At 43.2% G+C, this 23,306-nt stretch overlaps 1 protein-coding gene across 7 annotated transcripts in view; it reads left to right on the forward strand.

The window, feature by feature from the left end:
* Positions 1 to 23,306, forward strand: part of SIPA1L1 (signal induced proliferation associated 1 like 1) — a 419,939-nt gene that overhangs the window by 216,122 nt on the left and 180,511 nt on the right. For all 7 annotated transcript variants that reach the window (XM_089686855.1, XM_089686849.1, XM_089686852.1 and 4 more), the window contains exon 4: positions 9,777 to 9,907. In XM_089686855.1, the coding sequence (XP_089542981.1) occupies positions 9,777 to 9,907 (131 nt within the window). The remainder of the gene's footprint in view (positions 1 to 9,776; positions 9,908 to 23,306) is intronic.

Raw genomic sequence — 23,306 nt, forward strand, 5'->3', positions numbered from 1 at the left:
CTATTTAAAACAGATCATAAAGACAGGTGAGACAATAAACCACGTATTCTGAGGAACAGTTCTGGAATTCTTTGATGTTGTATGTATTCCCATTCACTGTAAAATCCTTCTAGCCTTGTTTCACAAAAGGGCATGTAAGACATAATTTGTTCTTGCATTTGTGCTTTTATGCTACCTTTTATGCTAAGGAAAGTGGTGGAAGGGCCCAGGATTTTTTGATGTGTCTTGAGTTTACTAGGAGCAATCCTGCTCTTAACATTACAGGTCTTGTAATAGGATACTTTAGGATGGATGATTAGTGAAGACTTAAGGAAAGGATCCTCTAGCAAAATAGAGCAATGTTTTCAAAATACTTTTTCCATTTTTCTATATTGATCATGGTATTGAGTAGTGAATCTGATGGGTTGTTTAGAATCTGTTGTATGCCATCGTGGCATAATTCTAAATCCAGAAATGACCAATGCCTGATGGTCAAGGACATGGGTGAAAGAGAGTCCCAAATTGTTGGTTTTACAGTGTTGGAAAAACAAATCCACTGCGTGGTCACAACTATCCCAAATGATGACAATGTCATCAATGTGAAATACAAACAGAGATCCTCCTGCGCAAAAAGGGAAAGAAACCCTACTGAAAGCTGCCAGCACTTAACCTGCTACCCACACAGTATAGTGATTAATAAAATTATATGTAGTGCAGCGCTCAAATATAAAACAAATACTACAATAATTGTGCTCACATGCAATAGTGTCACAAAATAAATCAAACACAAATCATTAGGTGAGATATCTTCGTTCACAAGTGCCACTCAGTGTTATTCATCCCTTCGTGCCCACATACTATGGCAATTATAAATAAATATAAATAAACTATCATAAGAAAAAATAATAAAAAAATAAAAAAAACATAATTCTCACAGTGCTCCAAATATGATGTGTGACCACACTTAATATATTAATCAAATAGGTCCCCCCAAAAAATTAATTAGAATGTCCATATAAATCGGTAAAGTTCATGCAATGTGTAAAAAAATGTGCAAACAAATGTGATCTTGTTCCACAACCGTGCCACTCTTCACCTCCTAAGGCTAAATTGCCTCCTCACCTCCTTAAACTGACCCCTAAGGGCCAAACAGCTTTCAGGATCACTTAGGATCCTTATCCCCTGGTAACAGGCACTTCTCCTGACGTTGCAGATCACTTTAGGGTACATCCATTACCCCAGATCGGAAGCCTCTAGGAAATAATTGCTCACCAACCCAGTGAGCAAAAAAGAATCCTCTAAGTGTAGTATTAAAGCCAAAAACACTTTAATGGTACTTAACCATGTAAGCATAGCAACTCACATATGTCCATACTTTTCCTTGGCCAGTATGCGGGTGTGCTGCATGTAATCACTTAAAAGTTTATGGTTCTATTGTTCAGACAGGATATATAAAAGTCCATAGTCTGTTTAAAATTGCTTAGTATGTGGTGACACACCAATGGCAGCCATCCCAGAGTGAGCCAACAAGCAGTGAAAAGAAAGGAAAAGAAGAAAGGCTCCTTCTAAGTGCAGTATTGCCATAAAATATTTTTTGCCACAGTTAAAAACACAGAATAGTAATGTTATGAACTCTCATCAAGTCCGTGGTAGAGAGGAGCCTGGGTATGTGGCCTTTCTCTACAGTCTGTGGGAGTCACCTGACCGTAGATGTCACTGCCGTGGATCGAAGGGGGATCCCAGAACACTGCAGCTGAAACTGGACGTTTCTTGTGACCAGCATGGATGGACGTGACGTCACAGTAAGGGAGAGGCAAAGTACCAGGAAGAGGGCAAGGCTCTTGGAGCTTACCACTCCTTCTGAAGGCCTGGGGATGTAATGCACCGATCGCTATATATAGATCTCCAAGTTAATGGCACAGCTATGGGGGCAAATTTTACCCCCAGCTATGCCAATTTAACCGTGGGATGTTGGCAGTCCCATTTGGAAAAATTTGCTTCTAACATATTCTATAGCAGATACATTTGATGACATTGTCATCATTTGGGATGGTTCTGACCACACAGATTTGTTTGTCCAACACTGTAACACCAATGATTTGGGACACTTTCACCCATGTCCATGACAATCAGGCGTTGGCATTTCTGGATTTAAAATTATACCACAATGGCACACAAATATATATGAGTAATTATGTAACATCAACAGGCAACTCTTTTCTTTATTTCAGTAGTTGCCACCACCACAGATGGGTCAAAAAACATTCCTAAGAGCCAATTCTGTAGATTATGAAACAATTGCACTCGTGAGGAAGACTATTTGCCACTTGGGGCCAACCTCGTAGAGAAATTTCTGGAAAAAAGATATCCAGCCCCTTTAGTCCAGGAAGCATTTACACTTTACCTGCAAAAACATCCCAAGCTGCATACAACAACAGATCCTAAACAACCCATCAGATTCTCTACTCAATACCATGCTCAATATAGAAAATGGAAAAGGTATTTTGAAAACAGTTTGCTAGAGGACCCTTTCCTTAAGTTTTCCCTAACTACCACATTCTAATGTATTCTATCGCAAGGCCCGTAATCTTAAGAGTAGGATTGCTTCTAGTAAACTCAAGACACATCAAACAATCCTTGGCTCTTCCACCACTTTCCTTAGCATAAAAGGTATGTACTAATGCAAGAAAAAAATGTCTTACATGCTCTTTTGTGAGAACAGGTCAAAAGAATTTTACATTGAATGGGAATACATACAACATCAAAGAATTCCAGAACTGTTCCTCAGAATACGCAGTTTATTGTCTCACATGCCCTTGTGGTCTGTTTTACGTAGGCAGAACCATCAGAACATTAAGAAAACGTTTTGGGGAACACAGAGGCCTGATTGAGGAAGAAGACAACCAACACAAAACATTTTCTTGAGCATCACCCAAAATCCACATCAGGCGTATTTGTCTGGGTCACAGAATACATCCCAATTACTGTCCCCATGGCAGAACATTTCAAACGGTTGTGCCAACAGGAGACATTTTGGATTTATACTCTGGGTACCCTCACCCCGGGAGGCCTTAATGAGGAGTTAGAAATCCATACCTTACTGTAATTACTAATACTTAGTCATTGTAGGACAAAACGTGTGTGTGTGTGTGTATGTATATATATATATATATATATATATACACACAGTGAAGGAAATAAGTATTTGATCCCCTGCTGATTTTGAATGTTTGCCCACTCATAAATAAATGATCAGTCTAAAAATCGAATGGTAGGTGTACTGTAACACTGCGAGACAGAATAGCAACAAAAAATTCAAAAGAAATGCATGTCTAACAAATTTTGCACTGATTTGCATGTTCATGAGGGAAATAAGTATTTGATCCCCTATCATTCAGCAGGATTTCTGGCTACCAGGTGTCTTTCCTACAGGGAACAAGCTGAGATTAGAAGCAGTCTCTTAAAGGGAGTGCTGCTAATCTCATTTTGTTACCTGTATAAAAGACACCTATCCACAGGAGCAATCAAACAATCAGAATCCAAACTCTCCACCAAGGCAAAGACCAAAGAGCTGTCCAAGGATGTCAGGGACAAGATTGTAGACCTACACAAGACTGGACTGGGCTACCAAACTATCGCCAAGCAGCTTGGTGAGAAGGTGACAACAGTTGGTGCAATCATTTGAAATTGAACAAACACAAAACTACTGTCAGTTTCCCTAGGTCTGGTGCACCATGGAAGATCTCACCTCGTGGGGTGTCAATGATCATGAGAACAGTGAGGAATCATCCCAGAACTACATGTGAGGATCTTGTCAATGATCTCCAGGCAGCTGGGACCACAGTCACCAAGAAAATAATTGGTAACACACTACGCGGACAAGGATTGAAATCCTGCAGTGCCCGCAAGGTCCCTCTGCTGAAGAAAGCACATGTCCAGGCCTGTCTGAAGTTCGCCACTGAACATCTGAATGATGCACAGGAGGACTGGTTGAAAGTGTTGTGGTCAGATGAGACCAAAATCGAGCTCTTTGGCATCAACTCAACTCGCTATGTTTGGAGGAGAAGGAATGCAGCCTATGACCCCAAGAACACCATCCCAATTCTCAAACGTGGTGGAAACATTCTGCTTTGGGGGTGTTTTTCTGCTAAGGGGACAGTACAACTGCACCGCATCAAAGGGACTATGTACCATCAAATCTTGGGTGAGAACCTTCTTCCCTCAGCCAGGGCATTGAAAATGGGTCGTGGATGGGTGTTCCAGCATGACAATGACCCCAAATACACAGCCAAGGCAACAAAGGAGTGGCTCCAGAAGAAGCACATTAAGGTCCTGGAGTGGCCTAGCCAGCCTCCAGACCTTAATCCGATTGAAAATCTGTGGAGGGAGCTGAAAGTTTGCGTTGCCAATGTCAGCCACCAAACCTTAATGACTTAGAGAGGATCTGCCAAGAGGAGTGGGCCAAAATCCCTCCTGAGATGTGTGCAAACCTGGTGGCCAACTACAGAAAAACGTCTGACCTCTGTGATTGCCAACAAGGGATTTGCCACCAAGTACCAAGTCATGTTTTGGGAAGGGGATCAAATACTTAATTACCTCATGAAGATGCAAATCAGTGCATAATTTGTTAGACATGCATTAATGCTGAATGTTTTGTTGCTATTCGGTCTCTGTGTTACAATACACCTACCATTCAATTTTTAGACTGAGTGGACAAACATTCAAAATCAGCAGGGGATCAAATACTTATTTCCTTCACTGTTTATATTTTACATACAGTGCCTTGAAAAAGTATTCATACTCCTAGAAATTTTCCACATTTTTTCATGTTACAACCAGAAACGTAAATTTATTTTATTGGGATTTTATGTGATAGACCAACAGAGTGGCACATAATTTAAAGTGGAAGGAAAATGATAAATGGTTTTAAAATTTTTTTTACAAATGTCTGAAAAGAGTGATGTGCATTTGTATTCAGCCCTCTTTGTTTAACCACCTTTCGCTGCAATTACAGCTCAAAGTCTTTTTGGGGATGTCTCTACCAGCTTTGCACATCTAGAGAGTGATATTTGTACCCATTCTTTGCAAAATAGCTCAAGCTCTGTCAGATTGGATTGAGAGCATCTGTGATCAGCAATTTTCAAGTCTTGCCAATTGGATTTAGGTCTGGACTTTGACAGGGCCATTCTAACACATGAATATACTTTACTCTAAACCATTCCATTGTAGCTCTGGCTGTATGTTTAGGGTCGTTGTCCTGCTGGAAGGTGAACCTTTGCCCCAGTCCCAAGTCTTTTGCAGACTCTTAACAGGTTTTCTTCCAAGATTGCCCTGTATTTGGCTCCATCCATCTTCCCATCAACTCTGACCAGCTTCCTTGTCCCTGTCAAAGAAAAACATCCCCAAAACACGATGCTGCCACCAGCATGTTTCACGTTAGTGTGTTCAGGGTGATGTACAGTGTTAGTTTTCTGCCACACATAGCGTTTTGCTTTTATTATTTATTTCAGGTGCTTATATAGTGCCGTCAATTTACGCAGAGGTTTACATATATAAATGTATATATTGTGGGGGTTAGCTCAGGTGGGGGATCACCTTCCCTGGGAAAAAGGTAGTCCACACAGCAGGTCTTTCTTAAAAATCTGACTTGTAGCCAGTTTTATTTAAAAGGTTGGATGCATAATAAACAAAAGAAAACCGAAAATGAATCCTTGCCATCCAGGCACTAACTAAACAGAAGAGATTCCTATCTCACAGATGAAGGGCTTCTCCCTGTCACCAACAGAACAAAACGGTGTGCAAACCTTTTCCTTTCTTGTACAAAGCAAACTTTCTCATCCACAGCTCTTTCAGGTATGGCTTCCTGAGTCCCAGGCCAAGCGCAACCTCTTGCTCCAGTTCTGCTTTATTTATACCACCTGCTGGTGGTCATCAGTGGACTGCAAAATCTGGTCTGTAACCAACCCTGCCAAAGTGGCCTGGAATCCTGGATATATATACACAGTCAGGTCCATAAATATTGGGACATCGACACAATTCTAACATTTATGGCTCTATACACCACCACAATGGATTTGAAATGAAACAAACAAAATGTGCTTTAACTGCAGACTGTCAGTTTTAATTTGAGGGTATGTACATCCAAATCAGGTGAACGGTGTAGGAATTACAACAGTTTGCATATGTGCCTCCCACTTGTTAAGGGACCAAAAGTAATGGGACAATTGGCTTCTCAGCTGTTCCATGGCCAGGGGTGTGTTATTCCCTCATTATCCCAATTACAATGAGCAGATAAAAGGTCCAGAGTTCATTTCAAGTGTGCTATTTGCATTTGGAATCTGTTGCTGTCAACTCTCAAGATGAAATCCAAAGAGCTGTCACTATCAGTGAAGCAAGCCATCATTAGGCTGAAAAGACAAAACAATCCCATCAGAGAGATAGCAAAAACATTAGGCGTGGCTAAAACAACTGCTTGGAACATTCTTAAAAAGAAGGAACGCACCGGTGAGCTCAGCAACACCAAAAGACCCGGAAGACCACGGAAAACAACTGTGGTGGATGACCAAAGAATTCTTTCCCTGGTGAAGAAAACACCCTTCACAACAGTTGGCCAGATCAAGAACACCCTCCAGGCGGTAGGTGTATGTGTGTCAAAGTCAACAATCAAGAGAAGACTTCACCAGAGTGAATACAGAGGGTTCACCACAAGATGTAAACCATTGGTGAGCCTCAAAAACAGGAAGGCCAGATTAGAGTTTGCCAAACGACATCTAAAAAAGTCTTCATAGTTCTGGAACAACATCCTATGGACAGATGAGACCGAGATCAACTTGTACCAGAGTGATGGGAAGAGAAGAGTATGGAGAAGGAAAGGAACTGCTCATGATCCTAAGCATACCACCTCATCAGTGAAGCATGGTGGTGGTGGTGTCATGGCGTGGGCATGTATGGCTGCCAATGGAACTGGTTCTCTTGTATTTATTGATGATGTGACTGCTGACAAAAGCAGCAGGATGAATTCTGGTGTTTTGGGCAATATTATCTGCTCATATTCAGCCAAATGCTTCAGAACTCATTGGACGCCGCTTCACAGTGCAGATGGACAATGACCCAAAGCATACTGCAAAAGCAACCAAAGAGTTTTTTAAGGGAAAGAAGTGGAATGTTATGCAATGGCCAAGTCAATCACCTGACCTGAATCCGATTGAGCATGCATTTCACTTGCTGAAGACAAAACTGAAGGGAAAATGCCCCAAGAACAAGCAGGAACTGAAGACAGTTGCAGTAGAGGCCTGGCAGAGCATCCCCAGGGATGAAACCCAGCGTCTGGTGATGTCTATGCGTTCCAGACCTCAGGCTGTAATTGACTGAAAAGGATTTACAACCAAGTATTAAAATGTGAAAGTTTGATTTATGATTATTATTCTGTCCCATTACTTTTGGTCCCTTAACAAGTGGGAGGCACATATGCAAACTGTTGTAATTCCTACACCGTTCAACTGATTTGGATGTAAATGCCCTCAAATTAAAGCTGACAGTCTGCAGTTAAAGCACATCTTGTTCATTTCATTTCAAATCCATTGTGGTGGTGTATAGAGCCAAAAATGTTAGAATTGTGTCGATGTCCCAATATTTATGGACCTGACTGTATGTATATATATATATATATATATATATATATATATAGTGTACATTCAAATCAGTCTCTAACCCTCAAGGGGTGTACAATCTAAGATCCCTAATTTACATACATATACTAGGGCTAATTTAGACAGGATCCAGTTAACCTACCAGCTTGTCTTTTGTTGTGTCGGAGGAAACGGGAGTACCTGGAGGAAACTCACGCAGGCACAGGGAGAACATGCAAACTCCAGGCAGGTGGTTGGGACTGGAAACAACGACCCTAGTACTGCTAGGCAGAAGTGCTAACCATTTGACCACTGTGCTGCCTTTAGGCCAAAAAAGCTCAATTTTGTTCTCATCTCACCAGAGCACCTTCTTTAACATGTTTGCTGTGTCCCCCACATGGCTTCTCACAAACTGCAAACGGGACTGCTCATGGCTTTCTTTCAATAATTGCTTTTTTCTTGCCACTGTTCCATAAAGGCCAGATTGTGGAGTGCACAACTAATAGTCCTTTGGACAGATTCTCCCACCTGAGCTGTGGATCTCTGCAGCTCCTCCAAAATTACCATGGGCCTCTTGGCTGCTTTTCTGATTAATGCTCTCCTTGCCTGTCCTGTCATTTTAGATGAATATCCATGTTTTAGTAGGTTTTCGGTTGTGCCATACTCTTTCCATTTTTGGATGATGGATTGAACAGTGCTCCGTGAGATGTTCAAAGCTTGGGATATTTTTTTTATAACCTAACCCTGCTTTAAACTGCACCACATTTTTATCCCTGTCCTGTCTGGTGTGTTCCTTGGCCTTCATGATGCTGTTTGCTCTCTATGTTCTGTAACAAACCTCCGAGGGCTGTATTTATACTGAGATTAAACTACATACAGGTGGACTCTATTTACTAATTAGGTGACTTCTGAATGCGGTTGGTTCCACTAGATTTTATTTAGGGGTATCCAAGTAAAGGGGGCTGAATACAAATGCACAGCACACTTTCCAGATATTTTATTTGTAAAAAAATTTTGAAAATCATTTATTTTCCTTCCACTTCACAATTATGTGCCACTTTGTGTTGGTCTATCACATACAATCCCAATAAAATACATTTATGTTTTTGGTTGTATCATGACAAAATGTGAAAAAATTCAAGGGATATGAACACTTTTTCATGGCACTGTGTGTGTGTGTGTGTGTGTGTGTGTGTGTGTGTATTTATCTGTGTATTTAGTCCATCCGTATTAAAAATTTAAAATAATTTGCTAGATATGACAATGACTTCTATAAACACTTTGCTGTGTACTCTTATTCCCCTTATTCCTAACAAATATTTGCTTTATACTTATAGGGGACCCTTAAGGTCTTTTTGGGATATTTCGCTGAAAGGGCCTGAGTGGTCCTTGGGGGATTTTCTCTCACACAGCAGAAAGTGCCAATTGAAAGCATTTTATAAGAGATTTATAATGTTTACATATGCGTAGGTAGACTGTCATATTACTTTAAATTGGCTTGTGTCACAATTCTTATTTTTTACTTGATTTTAATGATTATTTACTCCTAACAACTGGAATCTCTGATATATCCATGCTCACCTGGAGGTGGGCATGGATATATCATAGATTCCAGTTGTTAGTAGTGCCATTGCCTATTCGTGACTGACAAATGAAGCCGAAAATATTAAGCTCTTAAGGATGCAAAGGTTTTCTTGTTTTTTTTGATTAGTGTTTTAGTGATCTCAGCTGTAACATACTTAGGGGAATTGGCACTGGTAAGGAGTACATGACTGTCAACATTTGTTTTGGTATTCTAATCCAAAAACTAGTAATAAAATGTGTCCTTGGGTAACCAATCAGATTTTGGATTAAAGTGGAGGTCCTAGTGGAGGCACAACCTATAATAGTGGTTGAATCATACTCTATCTATGCTTGAATACTTTCCCAGCTTGGTTGGCAACCAGGGAAAGTTAGTGTAAATAAATAGGGTTCTGTGTGCACCAAAGAGAAGTGACAAAAAGCACAACAAATGAGTAAGTGTGTACTGAAGTGTTCAGCTCAGTGCTCATTGTGAGATTCTAATTGTTGGGGGCCATTGGACAAAGAAATTACTGTATGGTTTAAACTTGTAGTTTGTGACTTTGTAATTAGTTTGTAGTGGTGATGCTATTCCTCTGTTATTTTTAGAGCACTGGAACTATTTTGGCTCAGATGAGAATCTTGGTCCTGTGGCTGTAAGTATTCGGAGAGAAAAACTGGAAGATGCAAAAGAAAATGGTCCTCAGTATAACTACCGGATAATCTTTAGAACAAGTGAGGTAAGTGTATTTCTGTACTTCCTGTATTATATAAATTCATTAAAAATAAAGCATAAACAATGTGTGTATACTGTATATTTCTCTGTGACCTCTGTCCCTCTCTCTCACCCCACCACACCCCTCCTCTCACCCCCCTCACTCTATCTTTCACTCCCTCTCTCTTGCCGCCCCCCACCCTCTCTCTCGCCCCCCCCTCTTTCTCTCACCCCCTCTCTTTCTCTCACCCCCTCTCTCTCTCGCCCCCCTCTCTCCCTCGCCCCCCTGCTCTCTCTCGCCTCCCTCGCTCTCTCTCGCCTCCCTCGCTCTCTCTCGCCTCCCTCGCTCTCTCTCGTCTCCCTCACTCTCTCTCGCCCCCCTCGCTCTCTCTCTCGCCCCCTCGCCCCCTCTCTCGCCCCCTCTCTCGCCCCCTCTCTCGCCCCCTCGCTCTCTCTCTCGCCCCCTCGCTCTCTCTCTCGCCCCCTCGCTCTCTCTCTCGCCCCCTCGCTCTCTCTCTCGCCCCCTCGCTTTCTCTCTCGCCCCCTCGCTTTCTCTCTCGCCCCCTCGCTCTCTCTCTCTCGCCCCCTCGCTCTCTCTCTCGCCCCCTCGCTCTCTCTCTCGCCCCCTCGCTCTCTCTCTCGCCCCCTCGCTCTCTCTCTCGCCCCCTCGCTCTCTCTCTCGCCCCCTCGCTCTCTCTCTCGCCCCCTCGCTCTCTCTCTCGCCCCCTCGCTCTCTCTCTCGCCCCCTCGCTCTCTCTCTCGCCCCCCTCGCTCTCTCTCTCGCCCCCCTCGCTCTCTCTCTCGCCCCCTCGCCCCCTCGCTCTCTCTCTCGCCCCCTCGCTCTCTCTCTCGCCCCCTCGCTCTCTCTCTCGCCCCCTCGCTTTCTCTCTCGCCCCCTCGCTCTCTCTCTCGCCCCCTCGCTCTCTCTCTCGCCCCCTCGCTCTCTCTCTCGCCCCCTCGCTCTCTCTCTCGCCCCCTCGCTCTCTCTCTCGCCCCCTCGCTCTCTCTCTCGCCCCCTCGCTCTCTCTCTCGCCCCCTCGCTCTCTCTCTCGCCCCCTCGCTCTCTCTCTCGCCCCCCTCGCTCTCTCTCTCTCGCCCCCCTCGCTCTCTCTCTCTCGCCCCCCTCGCTCTCTCTCTCTCGCCCCCCTCGCGCTCTCTCTCGCCCCCCTCGCGCTCTCTCTCGCCCCCTCGCTCTCTCTGCCACCCTCGCTCTCTCTTGCCACCCTCGCTCTCTCGCTCGGCCCCCCTCTCTCCTCCTCTCGCTCTGCCCCCCCTCTCCCCTCCTCTCGCTCGGCCCCCCCCCTCCCCTCCTCTCGCTCGGCCCCCCCTCTCCCCTCCTCTCGCTCGGCCCCCCTCTCCCCTCCTCTCGCTCGGCCCCCCCTCTCCCCTCCTCTCGCTCGGCCCCCCCTCTCCCCTCCTCTCGCTCGGCCCCCCCTCTCCCCTCCTCTCGCTGGGCCTCCCCTCCTCACGCCCGCCCCCCTCCTCGGCCCCCCTCGCTCCCCTCCTCTCGCCCGCCCCCCTCCTCGGCCCCCTTCGCTCCCCTCCTCGTTCCCCCTTGCCCCCCCCCTCATGCCTCCTTGCCCCCCTCTCGTGCCCTTCTCGTCCCCCCCTCTCGCCCCCCTCATGCCCCCTTGCCCCCCTCTCGTGCCCCTCTCTTCCCCCCCTCTCGCCCCCCCCCTCTGGCCCCCCTCCTCTGGCCCCCCTCCTCTCGTCAACCCTCCTCTCGTCAACCCCTCCTCTTGCCCCCCCTCTCGCCCCCCCTCTCGCCCCCTCTTGTCCCCCTCTCGTCAACCCCTCGCCCCCCTCTTGTCAACCCCTCTCGCCCCCCTCTCGTCAACCCCTCTCGCCCCCCTCTCGTCAACCCCTCTCTCTCACTCCCCACTCTATTGCTCTCTCTCTCACCCCCCCTCCCCTCACCTTCCTCCATCTCTCTCAATAATTTCCAATCTCACCCTTCTCTCTTTCTCCCTTCCTCCTATTCCTATTTCTCCTCCCCCTCCCTCCCTCTCCTCTTCTGTCCCTATCCCTTCACCCCACTCTTTACCTCTTAGATTCTAAAAGGAAATTATGCCATAATTCAGAATCTCAGTAAAAAATTAACTCTGTCAGTAAAATTTCCATATAAAAAAAAAAGTTGTGGAGGAGTTGGCAACCCTGTCAGGAAGGAGCCGAATGCCCGAACAAAGCAATTAAAATGATTGTAATGGCAGATTTTTTTTCCTTTTAAAATAACATACATGTCATACTTACCTGCTCTGTTCAATAATTTTGCACAGAGCAGCCTCAATCCTCTTCTCGGGTCCCCTGCCGCTGTCCTGGCCCCTCCCTCCTGCCATGTATCCTCATAGCAAATAGCTTGCTTTGGGGGCTCCCGTGCCGCTGGTCTGTGTGTCCATTCACTCACAGATGCGACTTGGCCATGCCCCCTGCTCCTCCCTCTTATTGGCACACTGGCTGTGACTGACAGTTGTGGGAGCCAATGGCTGCTGCTGCTTTTTCAGCCAGTGAGGAGATAGAGATCTGGGACAGCCACTGCTCTCATGCACATTGCTGGATCGAGAAGGAGCTCAGGTAAGTATTTGGGGGGGCTTCTGCACCCAGAAGGTTTTTTACTTTCGTACATAGAATGCATGAAGTTAACAAATATTGAGCCTTTACAACCACTTTAAGCCCTCAATCATCGGTCATCTTTACTGAACTATGTAGCCAGCAGGTGCTACCTATAGCCCCTTAAAACAACACCCAATTTTTGTACCAGCGTGCTGCATACACTGCACTTCTTTATCTAGCATTAGGGCCCACTGCTTTCATTAAACGCCCCTGGTTGCGTCATAAAGATGGCTGCTGCACATTATCCATCTTTAAACTTGAAAGTGCCCATTGGCTTCTACAGAAGGAAGCCAGGAACTTACATGCAAGCTATGGTGCAGTGGATATTTAAATGCTCCATCTATGCAGCTGAGTTATAGTAACCAAATGATCAGGCTCACAGTGATTCCTGGAGGCATGGTTGGGAAGCCTATGGGCACCTGACAGGTTCTCAGATGGCCACCACCTTTGAACCTGTCGTGTTTGGTTAGTTCCCAGCAATGGCAAGAGGAATCTCTGTGAGCCTAAGTTGCAAACAAGAATTGGGCATTGGCTCATTCCTGAGGGCCCAACAGCTTCCGCAGTTTGCTGATGGGCCCTTCTGTGCAGCTGGGATGCAATATGTGGAGGGTGGCTGCCATGAATGCATGTGATGTAGGAAGTTCAATATGTTGGTGAAGCTTTGTGTAGGTGTTGCTTGAGTGTGGTGCGGGGGACACTCCTATTGCCCGGGGGCACCATTAGTTGTCAGTCCGCCCCTGGCTAGGATGCTCAGTCTGCAACATCAAAGTAGCTAGTATTCTCTGCGCTCCTAAATCTGTGCATATGTTCTCTCACAGCAGCTGCTGAGCTGGTCACACTATTATTATCATATATAGCAATGTCTTTTAGAAATGCACTGGTAAAATTGAGGTATTTTAGAATTCCTACTTATTGGTCATTATGGGGGGATTATAATTTGGGAAATGAACAGTTTTGTTACAGGATATCTCCATCTGGACATTCTTAAAAGGAAATCCTTCATTTACTCTCCGTTAAAAGCTTTCAATTAGTGGTGCTGTGGAGGTGCCCTGGGGGGACAAAACAGAAAAACTCTTCCATTTCATTTTTACCTTTTAAGAGTTTAGGAGGAAATAGGATATGGATATAACCAGCTCAGTTCAAATTTAGATTTTCATTTTTTTTTTTTTGAATGGTTTTAGAAAGCTTGTGTTTGTGTACAGTTTGTTTTTTATGCATATGAGGCTGCCATATTTTGTTATTTATACATACTTGCTGTTTTTCTTCCTGAAGAGTAATGTACGGTAATTGTTCTATACTATTCATGGAGGAGATGATCACTTTGTCCACTCTTTTTAACTGTAGGTCTGCCACATTTCTTCTTCACAATTTGACTTATGACGCAGTGTGGTGCCCGTGCAATGATGCAAAAGATGTTAAAATGTTTTTGTTGTTATTGAATGGTATCTGGTTACCCCTGACCCATGCAATCCCTAGGAACCTGGAATAAGTATACTTTTTGTTCAGCAAGGGTGCTGATTGCATTTTTTGACATACAGATGGTGCCAGGGAAGAAACTATAAACCTATATATGAAGTTGTTAAAATTACATTTGGTTCCTGCAGGCTGAATGAAAGAAATCACTTTATTTCCCCCATCCACACTAAATAGCATGGATTTGGGGTCTTCACAGCACCTGTGGATGTCTGAATACCCAAACCGTTACTGCAGCTCATTAAATTCAGTCACTGTTTGGTCAGCAATTTTTCACCCTGCTCAGTCTATTTTCAGATCTAGTTTTGTCGAGCCAGGTGGTGTCATTAGGGCCACGCATTGCTCAAATTGTGTCCAATTCTGCAATTTGAGCCATGTATGGCTATCTTTAATGTAGAGATACTCAAAAATATTCATGTCTATATTAGGTTGCTCAGAATCCCCTGATGAATTTCATTGCAGTAGAAAAAATGTACTAGAGCCAATAGCAGTAAATGGTAGAGCATTCACCTTATTGTATGTTTATGCAATTTTACCGCATGGTGAAAAAAACAAAATCTATTTTTTCAGTCACTCTGTGGTGCCTTCATGTACCTGTGTGAGATGTCAAATCAATACTTGTGTCCCTGTGAAGCTCTTTGGAACCTAAACCCGTGTACACAGGGCCTCACTACTCTTAATGTTAACACAGAGACCCACGCTTGTTTCATTTCTATCCCTCTCCTTCAATCTTCTTTCCTGCCTTCTTTCATAATTTATTGTTGGATAAAGGAAGTTGGTCTTAGAGCCAGGAATCTTTGGGACTCTCTAGTCCCTTGAAGAGAATCAAACGTCCTGCATAAAACCACAACTTGGGATCCAGTTGGCTCCATGTGGGACACACGTTGGTACTTAGACAACTTGCTAGGCCCAAAGGTTAGTTTCACTTACACACATTAAAACAATCATTGCTGGATGCTAAGAGGACCTGGTAATGCTCAATAGTGCATGTGGATGTTTACTGGTGGCACTTGGATGTTAATTGACCTTTGTAGATTTCATTATTTTCTGGCAGTGTTTGACATTATGGAATGCAAATATACTGCTTCACAATAAGTTATATTTCTAAAGCCTTCTTAGGGTATCAGGTCTACAACAGATAGATGGAGCTCTTGTTGTAATTCACATTGGGGTGTAGAGGCCAGTAATAGCCAGTTAGCCACATGTATTGATTTCTCTACACTGGAGGCCTGTGACCAGTAACTAGTATTATGTTTTCCAGAAGTTTTTTTAGTTTGAAGAGGTGAGCAGTCCAGCTGTCAATATTTTCTCAGAATGTGACAAAAGACGGTATGGGTTTACACGTCTGCAGGGTACATTCTTGTAGGAAATGGGATCTGTAATTGAAAAAGGAAATTATCTTAAAAAATAGCCCTCCAGCTGTAGATGTCTGTCTACATACACTGCAGACATTGCAGTCTTCAAATGATACATTCCTTAAAAATGAGCTGTTCTTCTGTTTTTTTAAGCCAATTTGGTTATTAGTACTAAGATATCAAATCAAAATAGAGTTTGTTATATGCCAATGTGGCACATCCTTGAATTACATTGGAACAAAGAGAAGTACATACTAGGATTTTTAAGGCAGCACATAAAAAACACCAATTATAAAACAGAAATACTCACCAGTCACTTTTAGGTACACCTGTTCAATTGCTTGGTAACACAAATTGCTAATCAGCCAATCACATGGCAGCAACTCAATGCATTTAGGCATCTAGACATGGTGAATACGACTTGCTGAAGTTCAAACCGAGCAAATGTATTGGGTAAGATATGTATGGATCAAACTTTAAAACAAATAAATATAGGTGGTCAATTTAAATAGGCAGACCGTACTGTAAAAAGTGCTGGAGAGTTAGTGTCCTTCCTTTTGGTGACCCTTATGTCCTTTTGTAGTTACTCTCTAACCAACGGCTAAAAACATCTTTGTGGACTGTGGGAATCCTTATGAGTCTTGTCCTTGCCATCCATGTGGTATAAGAGAAAACATGATTTGTCAGACCAGGCCACCTTCTTTTATTGCTTCATGGCCTGGTTCTGATGCTTATGTGCCTATTGTAGGCACTTTTAGCTTGGAGACGTGTCAGTATGGGCATCCTGACTGGTCTTTGGCTATGCAGCCCCATACGCAACAAACTGCCATGCCCATCTTTTTTGTTCTCAACACATCCACTTCAGAGACAACATGCTTACTTGCTGCCTAATATATGCCACTGACTTTCAGATGCCATTGTAATAAGATAATAAACCGAATTCACTTTACTTGTTATGGTTCATAAAGAAAAGGCTGATCTCTCTATGCAGGCCATGTAACCTTTATTCACTTGCTCCGCACCAAAATGTGCAATTGGTGGGCAGAGCAAGCAGTATGCATCTCTCCCATCACTGCAGGAAGTTTTCTTGCAGTGATGGGAGAGTTGGCTCTGTTGCGGACACAGGGATTCATTGAAACAAAACAAAAAAAAAAGTATTCTACATTAAAGAATAATTAACTACCAACTCTGCAAATATTTATTCATCCCAAAAATTACAGCTGTAATACAATTCATTAAATAATAAATATAATAAATAATTGCGCTTTTGTAAAATTTTCTTAAATTTTTGTAGGTATGTTTTTTAAATTGAAAGTTCAATTTCTTGTTCGGTTATTAAGCATATGTACATAGAGATTTGATATTATTATACAGTTTGCGTAGCACCTTACAAAATATTAGAAGACAATTTATTGATACATCAGGGGTTAGAAACTGTAGTTTTAAGCTGTTTTGTGTGCAGAATGTAAAAGTTCTGGTAGCAGTAATGGTCAGATACACTTGGTAGCCAGAAAAGTAGAATATCCTGTATTGGACCTCTTTTGGCCCTGATAAAATCTGTCACATGTAACGCACATGTATAAGCATACTGCAAGGTACCATTGTTAGGACAACTATCACGGAAAAAGAAAAGCACTTGTTTTCTTCTTCCTGTGTCTAAAGGCTAAATTTTCATTTACATGACCCTTTATGTTTTTTTTTCTTTGGTTTACACATTTATCTGCCTTTTTAAGCATTTTCATCTGTGCCCTGAAGCTTGAAATTGAACTGACGACAATGTGAATGCAGCATTCTATCTTCTTGAAGGAGTGTACAGATTCCACCAGTTTATAAACTGCTATTCCCATAATAAAAAAGAAAATCTCAAATGCTGACCAGGAGATTATATTTAGCCTTATGAATAAGCACCTTAGAGCGAAAAAGTAAAGTCTTTTGAGCTGTAAAGTGCTTTTTTGATTAAAGTGGCCTCAATCCAGCGATGTTCATGAGAGCCGAGTCTCTCTCAGCTTTCTTGTTCCTCATTGACTCAGTTACAGCAGCAGGAGCCATTTGCTCCTGATGCTGTCAATCAGAGCCAGTGAGAAGGAGTGATGGAGGGTGCCAAGCCCCACCGCGCTTTAAGTGTCTTACGGACACACAGAGTGTGGCTCAGGAGCGAGCAGGCACGAGTGCCCCCAGATTAAGCGTCAGCAAGTAATGGAATGTGGATGCAAGCCAATCCACTAGGGGCAGCAGTGTTCACTTGTGTAAAAGGTGTTTTGTGTTCTGACCCCATGCTCACATACTTGTGATTGAACCCGAAATTGAATTGCAGGGTTAATTGTAATAAAAAAACTAAAGATTTGCTGTTCTGGTTCTAAAGCTACATGTTTATCCAACACATGCAACATATACTGTAGATGGTGGACTTTTGTTGGAGTATGTTGAGTTCTGGTCCACTTTTACAACATCTTTGAGATTCCCTCTTTTGGAAACCATGTTCATGATAGATACACAAACACTTGACACTAAAGAGTATTTTTACTTTTTCAGTTTTTTTTTTTTAAATATTGTAATTGTTCACATGCTGACAGTTGAAATTGCATGTTTAATTTTGAGCAGTTATGCAAATACTTTAGTGGGCAGATACAGAAAACTATATTGATTCTTTCATCTTATTTTTTTGGTGCTCATGCAGAATTCAAAATGAGATTTTATCTTAAAAACAGACCTTGGTCAAAGGCAGGTTAAAAACATTGCCAGTGTATACTTTGAAGAACTGTACGCTTTCTGGAGGACTAGATAATGTGAAATGTTTAGAGATGTGTTCTATTTCACCCAGTTTGTTTTATCTGTTCCTGATTCCTTTCTCACATTCCGCAAATGCTTTGGACTTGCAGCATGTTGGCAGACTATCTGACTTCTAAAGTGAACCCTTAAGTACATGGATAGGTTGCATTTAATGATTTAAGGTCAGAGATTTGACAAAGTACAGGATATGCTCCTTGACAAAGGTTTTATTAACTAGCTGTAGCAGCATGCCTTTATAGAATGTGTGCATCATAGAGCCTTAGCACTGTGAGGGTACATTATTATTATTATTATACAGTAGTAGCAAGGTCAAAAGAGGAAAGTGTTGAGGGAGGTTTAGTATAAGGTATGTTAAGAGGGATGGATGTCTGTGCAGTAGAGATTCCCCTTCCAAATTGCATCAATCTCATTTTTGAAACAATTTTCAGTCTCATAAGCAGTAGGTGAGGTGCTGGGTGGAGGTGGAGAAAGTAGAGAGTTAAAAGTAGAGAAGAGACGACGAAGACTAGATGACACGATATTGATGAGAGTGACAAAGTAGGCTTGTTTGGCAGCATGGAGGGAGGAATTGTATGTTAAGAAAGCATTATAATTTCTGTAGTTTGTCTAGGTAAAAAAATAAATAAATGATAATTAAAAAAAAAAAGTTTAAAGTGCCCCCGTCCACTCGTGCTCGCACATAGTGGTGAACACATACATAGGCCATGCCCACATATGTAAACGGTGTTCAAACCACACATGTGAGGTATCGCCAAGAACGTCAGAGCAAGAGCAATAATTCTAGCTCTATAACTCCTCTGTAACTTTACACTGCTAACCTGTAGAAATTTCTAAAGCGTCGCCCATGGAGATTTTTAACTACCATAGTTTGACGCCATTCCATGAGCGTGCGCAATTTTAAAGCATGACATATTGGGTATCTATTTACTTGCCGTAACATCCTCGTTCATATTATACAAACAAATTGAGGTATGTATTGGTTTTTTTTCCAATCATTAAATTGTATTTTTGTACAAAAATATATACATTTTTAAAAACTGCCCGTTTTGGTTTTTGGCCACGTGCATCCTGAATTTACCACTAGTAAGAATAGGTCATTTGTATGTTAAAAGAGAGAGAACTGAAACAACAATACACATCATGTTAGTACAGCAGCAGAAAGGCACTGGAAGGCTAAGCACCCATTGCCGAGCGGCTGGCGGTAGTGAGAGAGTAAAAACATTTGACATGCATAAAGTATACATCTGAATAAAAAAAATACAGAGCATATGATTCTATCAAATGATAGAATAGAAAGAATAAAAAAAAAAGGGGGGAGGGAGGAAGAAGGGAAAAAGAGGTGAGGAGAAAGAGACAAGATAAGATTTAGAAGAAAACGTCTAAAGCGCTTTGGGTCTGAGTTATAGGGCCTCCAGAGTTAAAGTGAAATTAAATTATCCATTGGCATGGTCGGATGGGCATGTTGGATCCATGGTGTTCATGTTTTGAGAAATCTCTCATGGGTGTCCAAGAGGATGCTAGAGTTTTTTGTTTACCAGGAAGAAGTCTATGCGACAATGAACTTCCTTAATAGATATGAATTGTTGTTTCCAGGCCTTTGCTATAGTTTGTTTGGCCGCCAATAACACATGTGTAGGTAACTTAAATTGGTGTTTTGAAAGGCCTGGGGGTTTCAGGTGAAGGACGTAGCAGGGGTCTCTAGGAAAAGGACAAGTTAGTAGGGAGTGTAAGAGTTTAAGGACCTTTGACCAGAACCAAGACAGCATGGGGCATGTCCACCATGTGTAGGACATCTCCCGTGGTAGTACAGCCACGGAAGCAGTTGGCAGGGGAAGAGGAGTGCTAAACGGCCTGGGACCAAATACCATCTTGTAACCGTTTTAAAAGATGATTCCATTGTTAGGATGTTTATAGAGAAAGAGGTCAGGGTTGTTTATATCTGCGACCAACAGCCCATTTCTTTAGTGCTTTTGAGGTCGCTTTCCCACATGGAAACCTAGGTGTGTTCAGTTGTGAATAAAGGATAGAAATAAGTTTGGGAGAAAGGAGCATCCAGTGACATGTGTTCAAATAAAGATAACTGAGTCATTGGAATTTTGTCAGTGAGAGTCGAGGTCACCCAATGTCTAATTTGTAAAAAACCAAAGAGTTAAGTGGGAGGGGCTTGGTATTTATCACTTATTTTTGCCCAGGTGTATTCAGAGCTACCATTGAGGAATGAGTGAACACACTGCAGATTGTGGGACAACCACCTATGGAAACTGTTGGGGGACACGAGGCCTGAAGGAAACGGTGTTGCTTAAGAGGGGAAGGAGTGGTAAATGGGGGGAGATTAGGCCACTAAGTATTTGGTGGAAGTCCCATATGCATAACGAGTATGCCATCACAGGACTGACGGTGGTGTGCCTAGATTTCAGAGGGAGCCATAGAAGTAATCTAGGAGAAACCGGATAGCAAGATAGTGCTTCCAACATGACCCATAGAGGGGCCTGCTGTGCTGCGTATAAAGAGTTCAGGGGTGCTATTTGCGCCACCGCATAGTATTTGGAAATGTTAGCGACTCCTAGGCCCCTTTGTTTCCGAATTGTGAGCTTAGTGTGTTTGGTGACCTGGGGTCTCTTGTGGGCCCAGATGAAATGTAGAGCGTCATTTTGAAATGGCTTTAGGGCATAGGAGGGAACTGGGATGGGAAGGTAGTGAAATAGGTATAATAGCTTTGGAAGAATAGTCCTCTTCACCACATTGATTCTCCCGATCCACAAAAGTGGTTGGCGAGAGCAGGACATGAGGTTTTAAAGGAACAAAAAAGTGGGATATAATTGGCTTCGTAGAGAATGTGGTAAGATTTGGTAAGGTTAATCCCTAGATATTCTAATTGGGTGGGATGGCCAGGTGAAGTTGTAGTCTAGTTTCAGTGAGCCAATATCTGCTTTAGGAAGAGAGACATTGAGGGCCAATGATTTATCCTCATTTACTGTTAAGCTGGAGAAGGTAGAAAAGCGGTTGAGGATGGAAAAAAGGATAGGTAATGTAGTGTACGATTTGAGTCAAGTTCTGGAGCAAGTCGTCTGCAAATGCACTGACTTTGAAAGAATGGTGGGCTGCGGAGACACCCTTGATATCTGGATTAGATCTGATAAGGTGTAGTAAGGGCTCCAAGGCCAAGATGAAGAGTATTGGGGAGAGAGGGCATCCCTGGTTTGTTCCCCTTTGAATGAGAAAAGGGGGGAATTGTTGAGAAAGATAACGAACCGTGCCTCGGTAGAGAACCCTCAGCCAGGACATAAAAACAGTCGGAAATCCCCATTTTACCAAGACATAATGCATATACTCCCAAGAGAGAGAGTCAAATGCCTTATGAATGTTCAGACCTAGGAGCATATCGGGGGTCTTAGTTTGTTGAAGCAAATGAATAAGATGGATATCTTTGCAGGTATTGTCTGGGGCCTGCCGAAAGGGAACAAAGCTAGCTCCCTTGATCTTTATGAATGAGGTGGTACAGGAAAGATTTGATCCTGGTGACTAGGATTTTAATGTCAACATTCATCAGGGAGATGGGTCTAAAATTATGGGGTTCTTGAGAATTTTTCCCGGGTTTCTGGAGCATCACTATTTGGGCAGCTGTAGAGGACGGGTGCAGAAATGCCAAAATTGGAACGTAACTCGTTGGAAAAGTTAGCCAAGTGAGGAGTGAAGGTGTCGGAAATGTTTTTGTAATATAGCACCGAAAAAACCGTCAGGTCCAGGAGTCTTTTTGCGTTTTAATTGTTTTGATTGCTGCAAGGACCTGTGACAGTGATATCGGCCTCCATTTTGTCCAACATGGACTGAGATAGTCCAGGGAGATGAATGTCATGGAAAAAATCGTCTGCTAATTCTTTGCAAAAAGGCTGTGGGGATTGGTTTAACATGGACAGGACGGAAGCGAAGGCGTCCACGATTTTGGAGGGATTAGCCGTAGTAACTTTTTTGGGTAAGCATAGCCTGATCGGTTTCGAGTCTCGGGTGTGGGTCTTGAGAAGGTTGGCCAACATTGGACCTGGCTTATTGGCACAGGTATAGTATTTATGTTGGAACCATCTAAGCTGTTTTACAGCCTTATCCTCAAAAAGAAGATTTAGTTCCACCCTAGTGGAATCTAGTTGTTTTGTGTAAGGAAACAGAATGAGACTCCTTAAATTGAAATTCCAACTACGCGAGACGAGATCATAAATTTGGCACCCTGGGCTCCTTTTCCCTCCTTTTGCGGGATGCTAATTGTATGCGTTTCCCTCGAAGCGTGACCTTATGAGCCTCCCACAAAACTGTGGAGGATGAAATTGAATCGGTGTTGTTAATAAAGTAGTTGGAGATGGAGTCCTGAATAGCTCCAACCGTCTCTTTAAATAACGAGTTGTTAAGACTAATGTAGAGGGTTAGAGGCCAATGAGTTACAGGTGAGTTGTAACGGCGAGTGATTTGACCAAGGTGTAGACAAAATCCTAACACTAAGGACATCTGGGATAAAAGATTGAGTAATAAAAAAAGGATCTATTCATCTGTGGCAATTATGGAGTGCCAAGTGTAATCCCGTCCCCTAGTATTAAACTCCCTCCAGGTATCCACCAAAGCATGTTCGGACAAAAGGGTCTGAGAATCGCTTCATTTCTGAGTCGGCCTCAGTGGAGTCCCCAGAGGAGCCCGTGGAAGGTGAGCAGTCTAGCTGTCTGTTCAGTACCATGTTACTGTCCACATCATGATCCAGTTGGGAAACAAGATCTTGGGTCGAGGGGTGGATGTTCAGACGAGACCTGCGGGGAGGCCATTTTGGAAGAGGCTTTTTAGCAGAGGTGGTTTAAGTCTTGGAAGGTCCCGCCATGGGTTTGATTGATTTGGCGGGGAGGTTAGCAGAGCTTTTCCCCAAGGTCCCAGAAGGAACCAAGGCCTTCAGCAGAGAGACCTTTCAGTGGCAAATGTGGTCGTTAAAACAGGTGGCTCTGAAGAGTTGTAAAACTTTTGGTACGAAACAGGAGATAGCGGATCAATAAATATTAGGAGGGACACTAGAGATGAAGTTAGTGTCAGGGTCCAGGTAGGCGAGCTAAGGCTTTGGAGGTACTAAATGGACTAAGGTCCAGAAGTTGCACGAACCTCTGTGGATCAAGTGGTGAAGATTATCCGGGGTAGTTAAGGCAGTATGTCCATTGGGACTCGCAG

Source organism: Staurois parvus, unplaced genomic scaffold (genome assembly GCF_062004578.1).
Source record: "Staurois parvus isolate SC_StPar_1 unplaced genomic scaffold, SC_StPar_1.0 ptg000414l, whole genome shotgun sequence".
Classification (NCBI taxonomy): Eukaryota; Metazoa; Chordata; class Amphibia; order Anura; family Ranidae; genus Staurois; species Staurois parvus.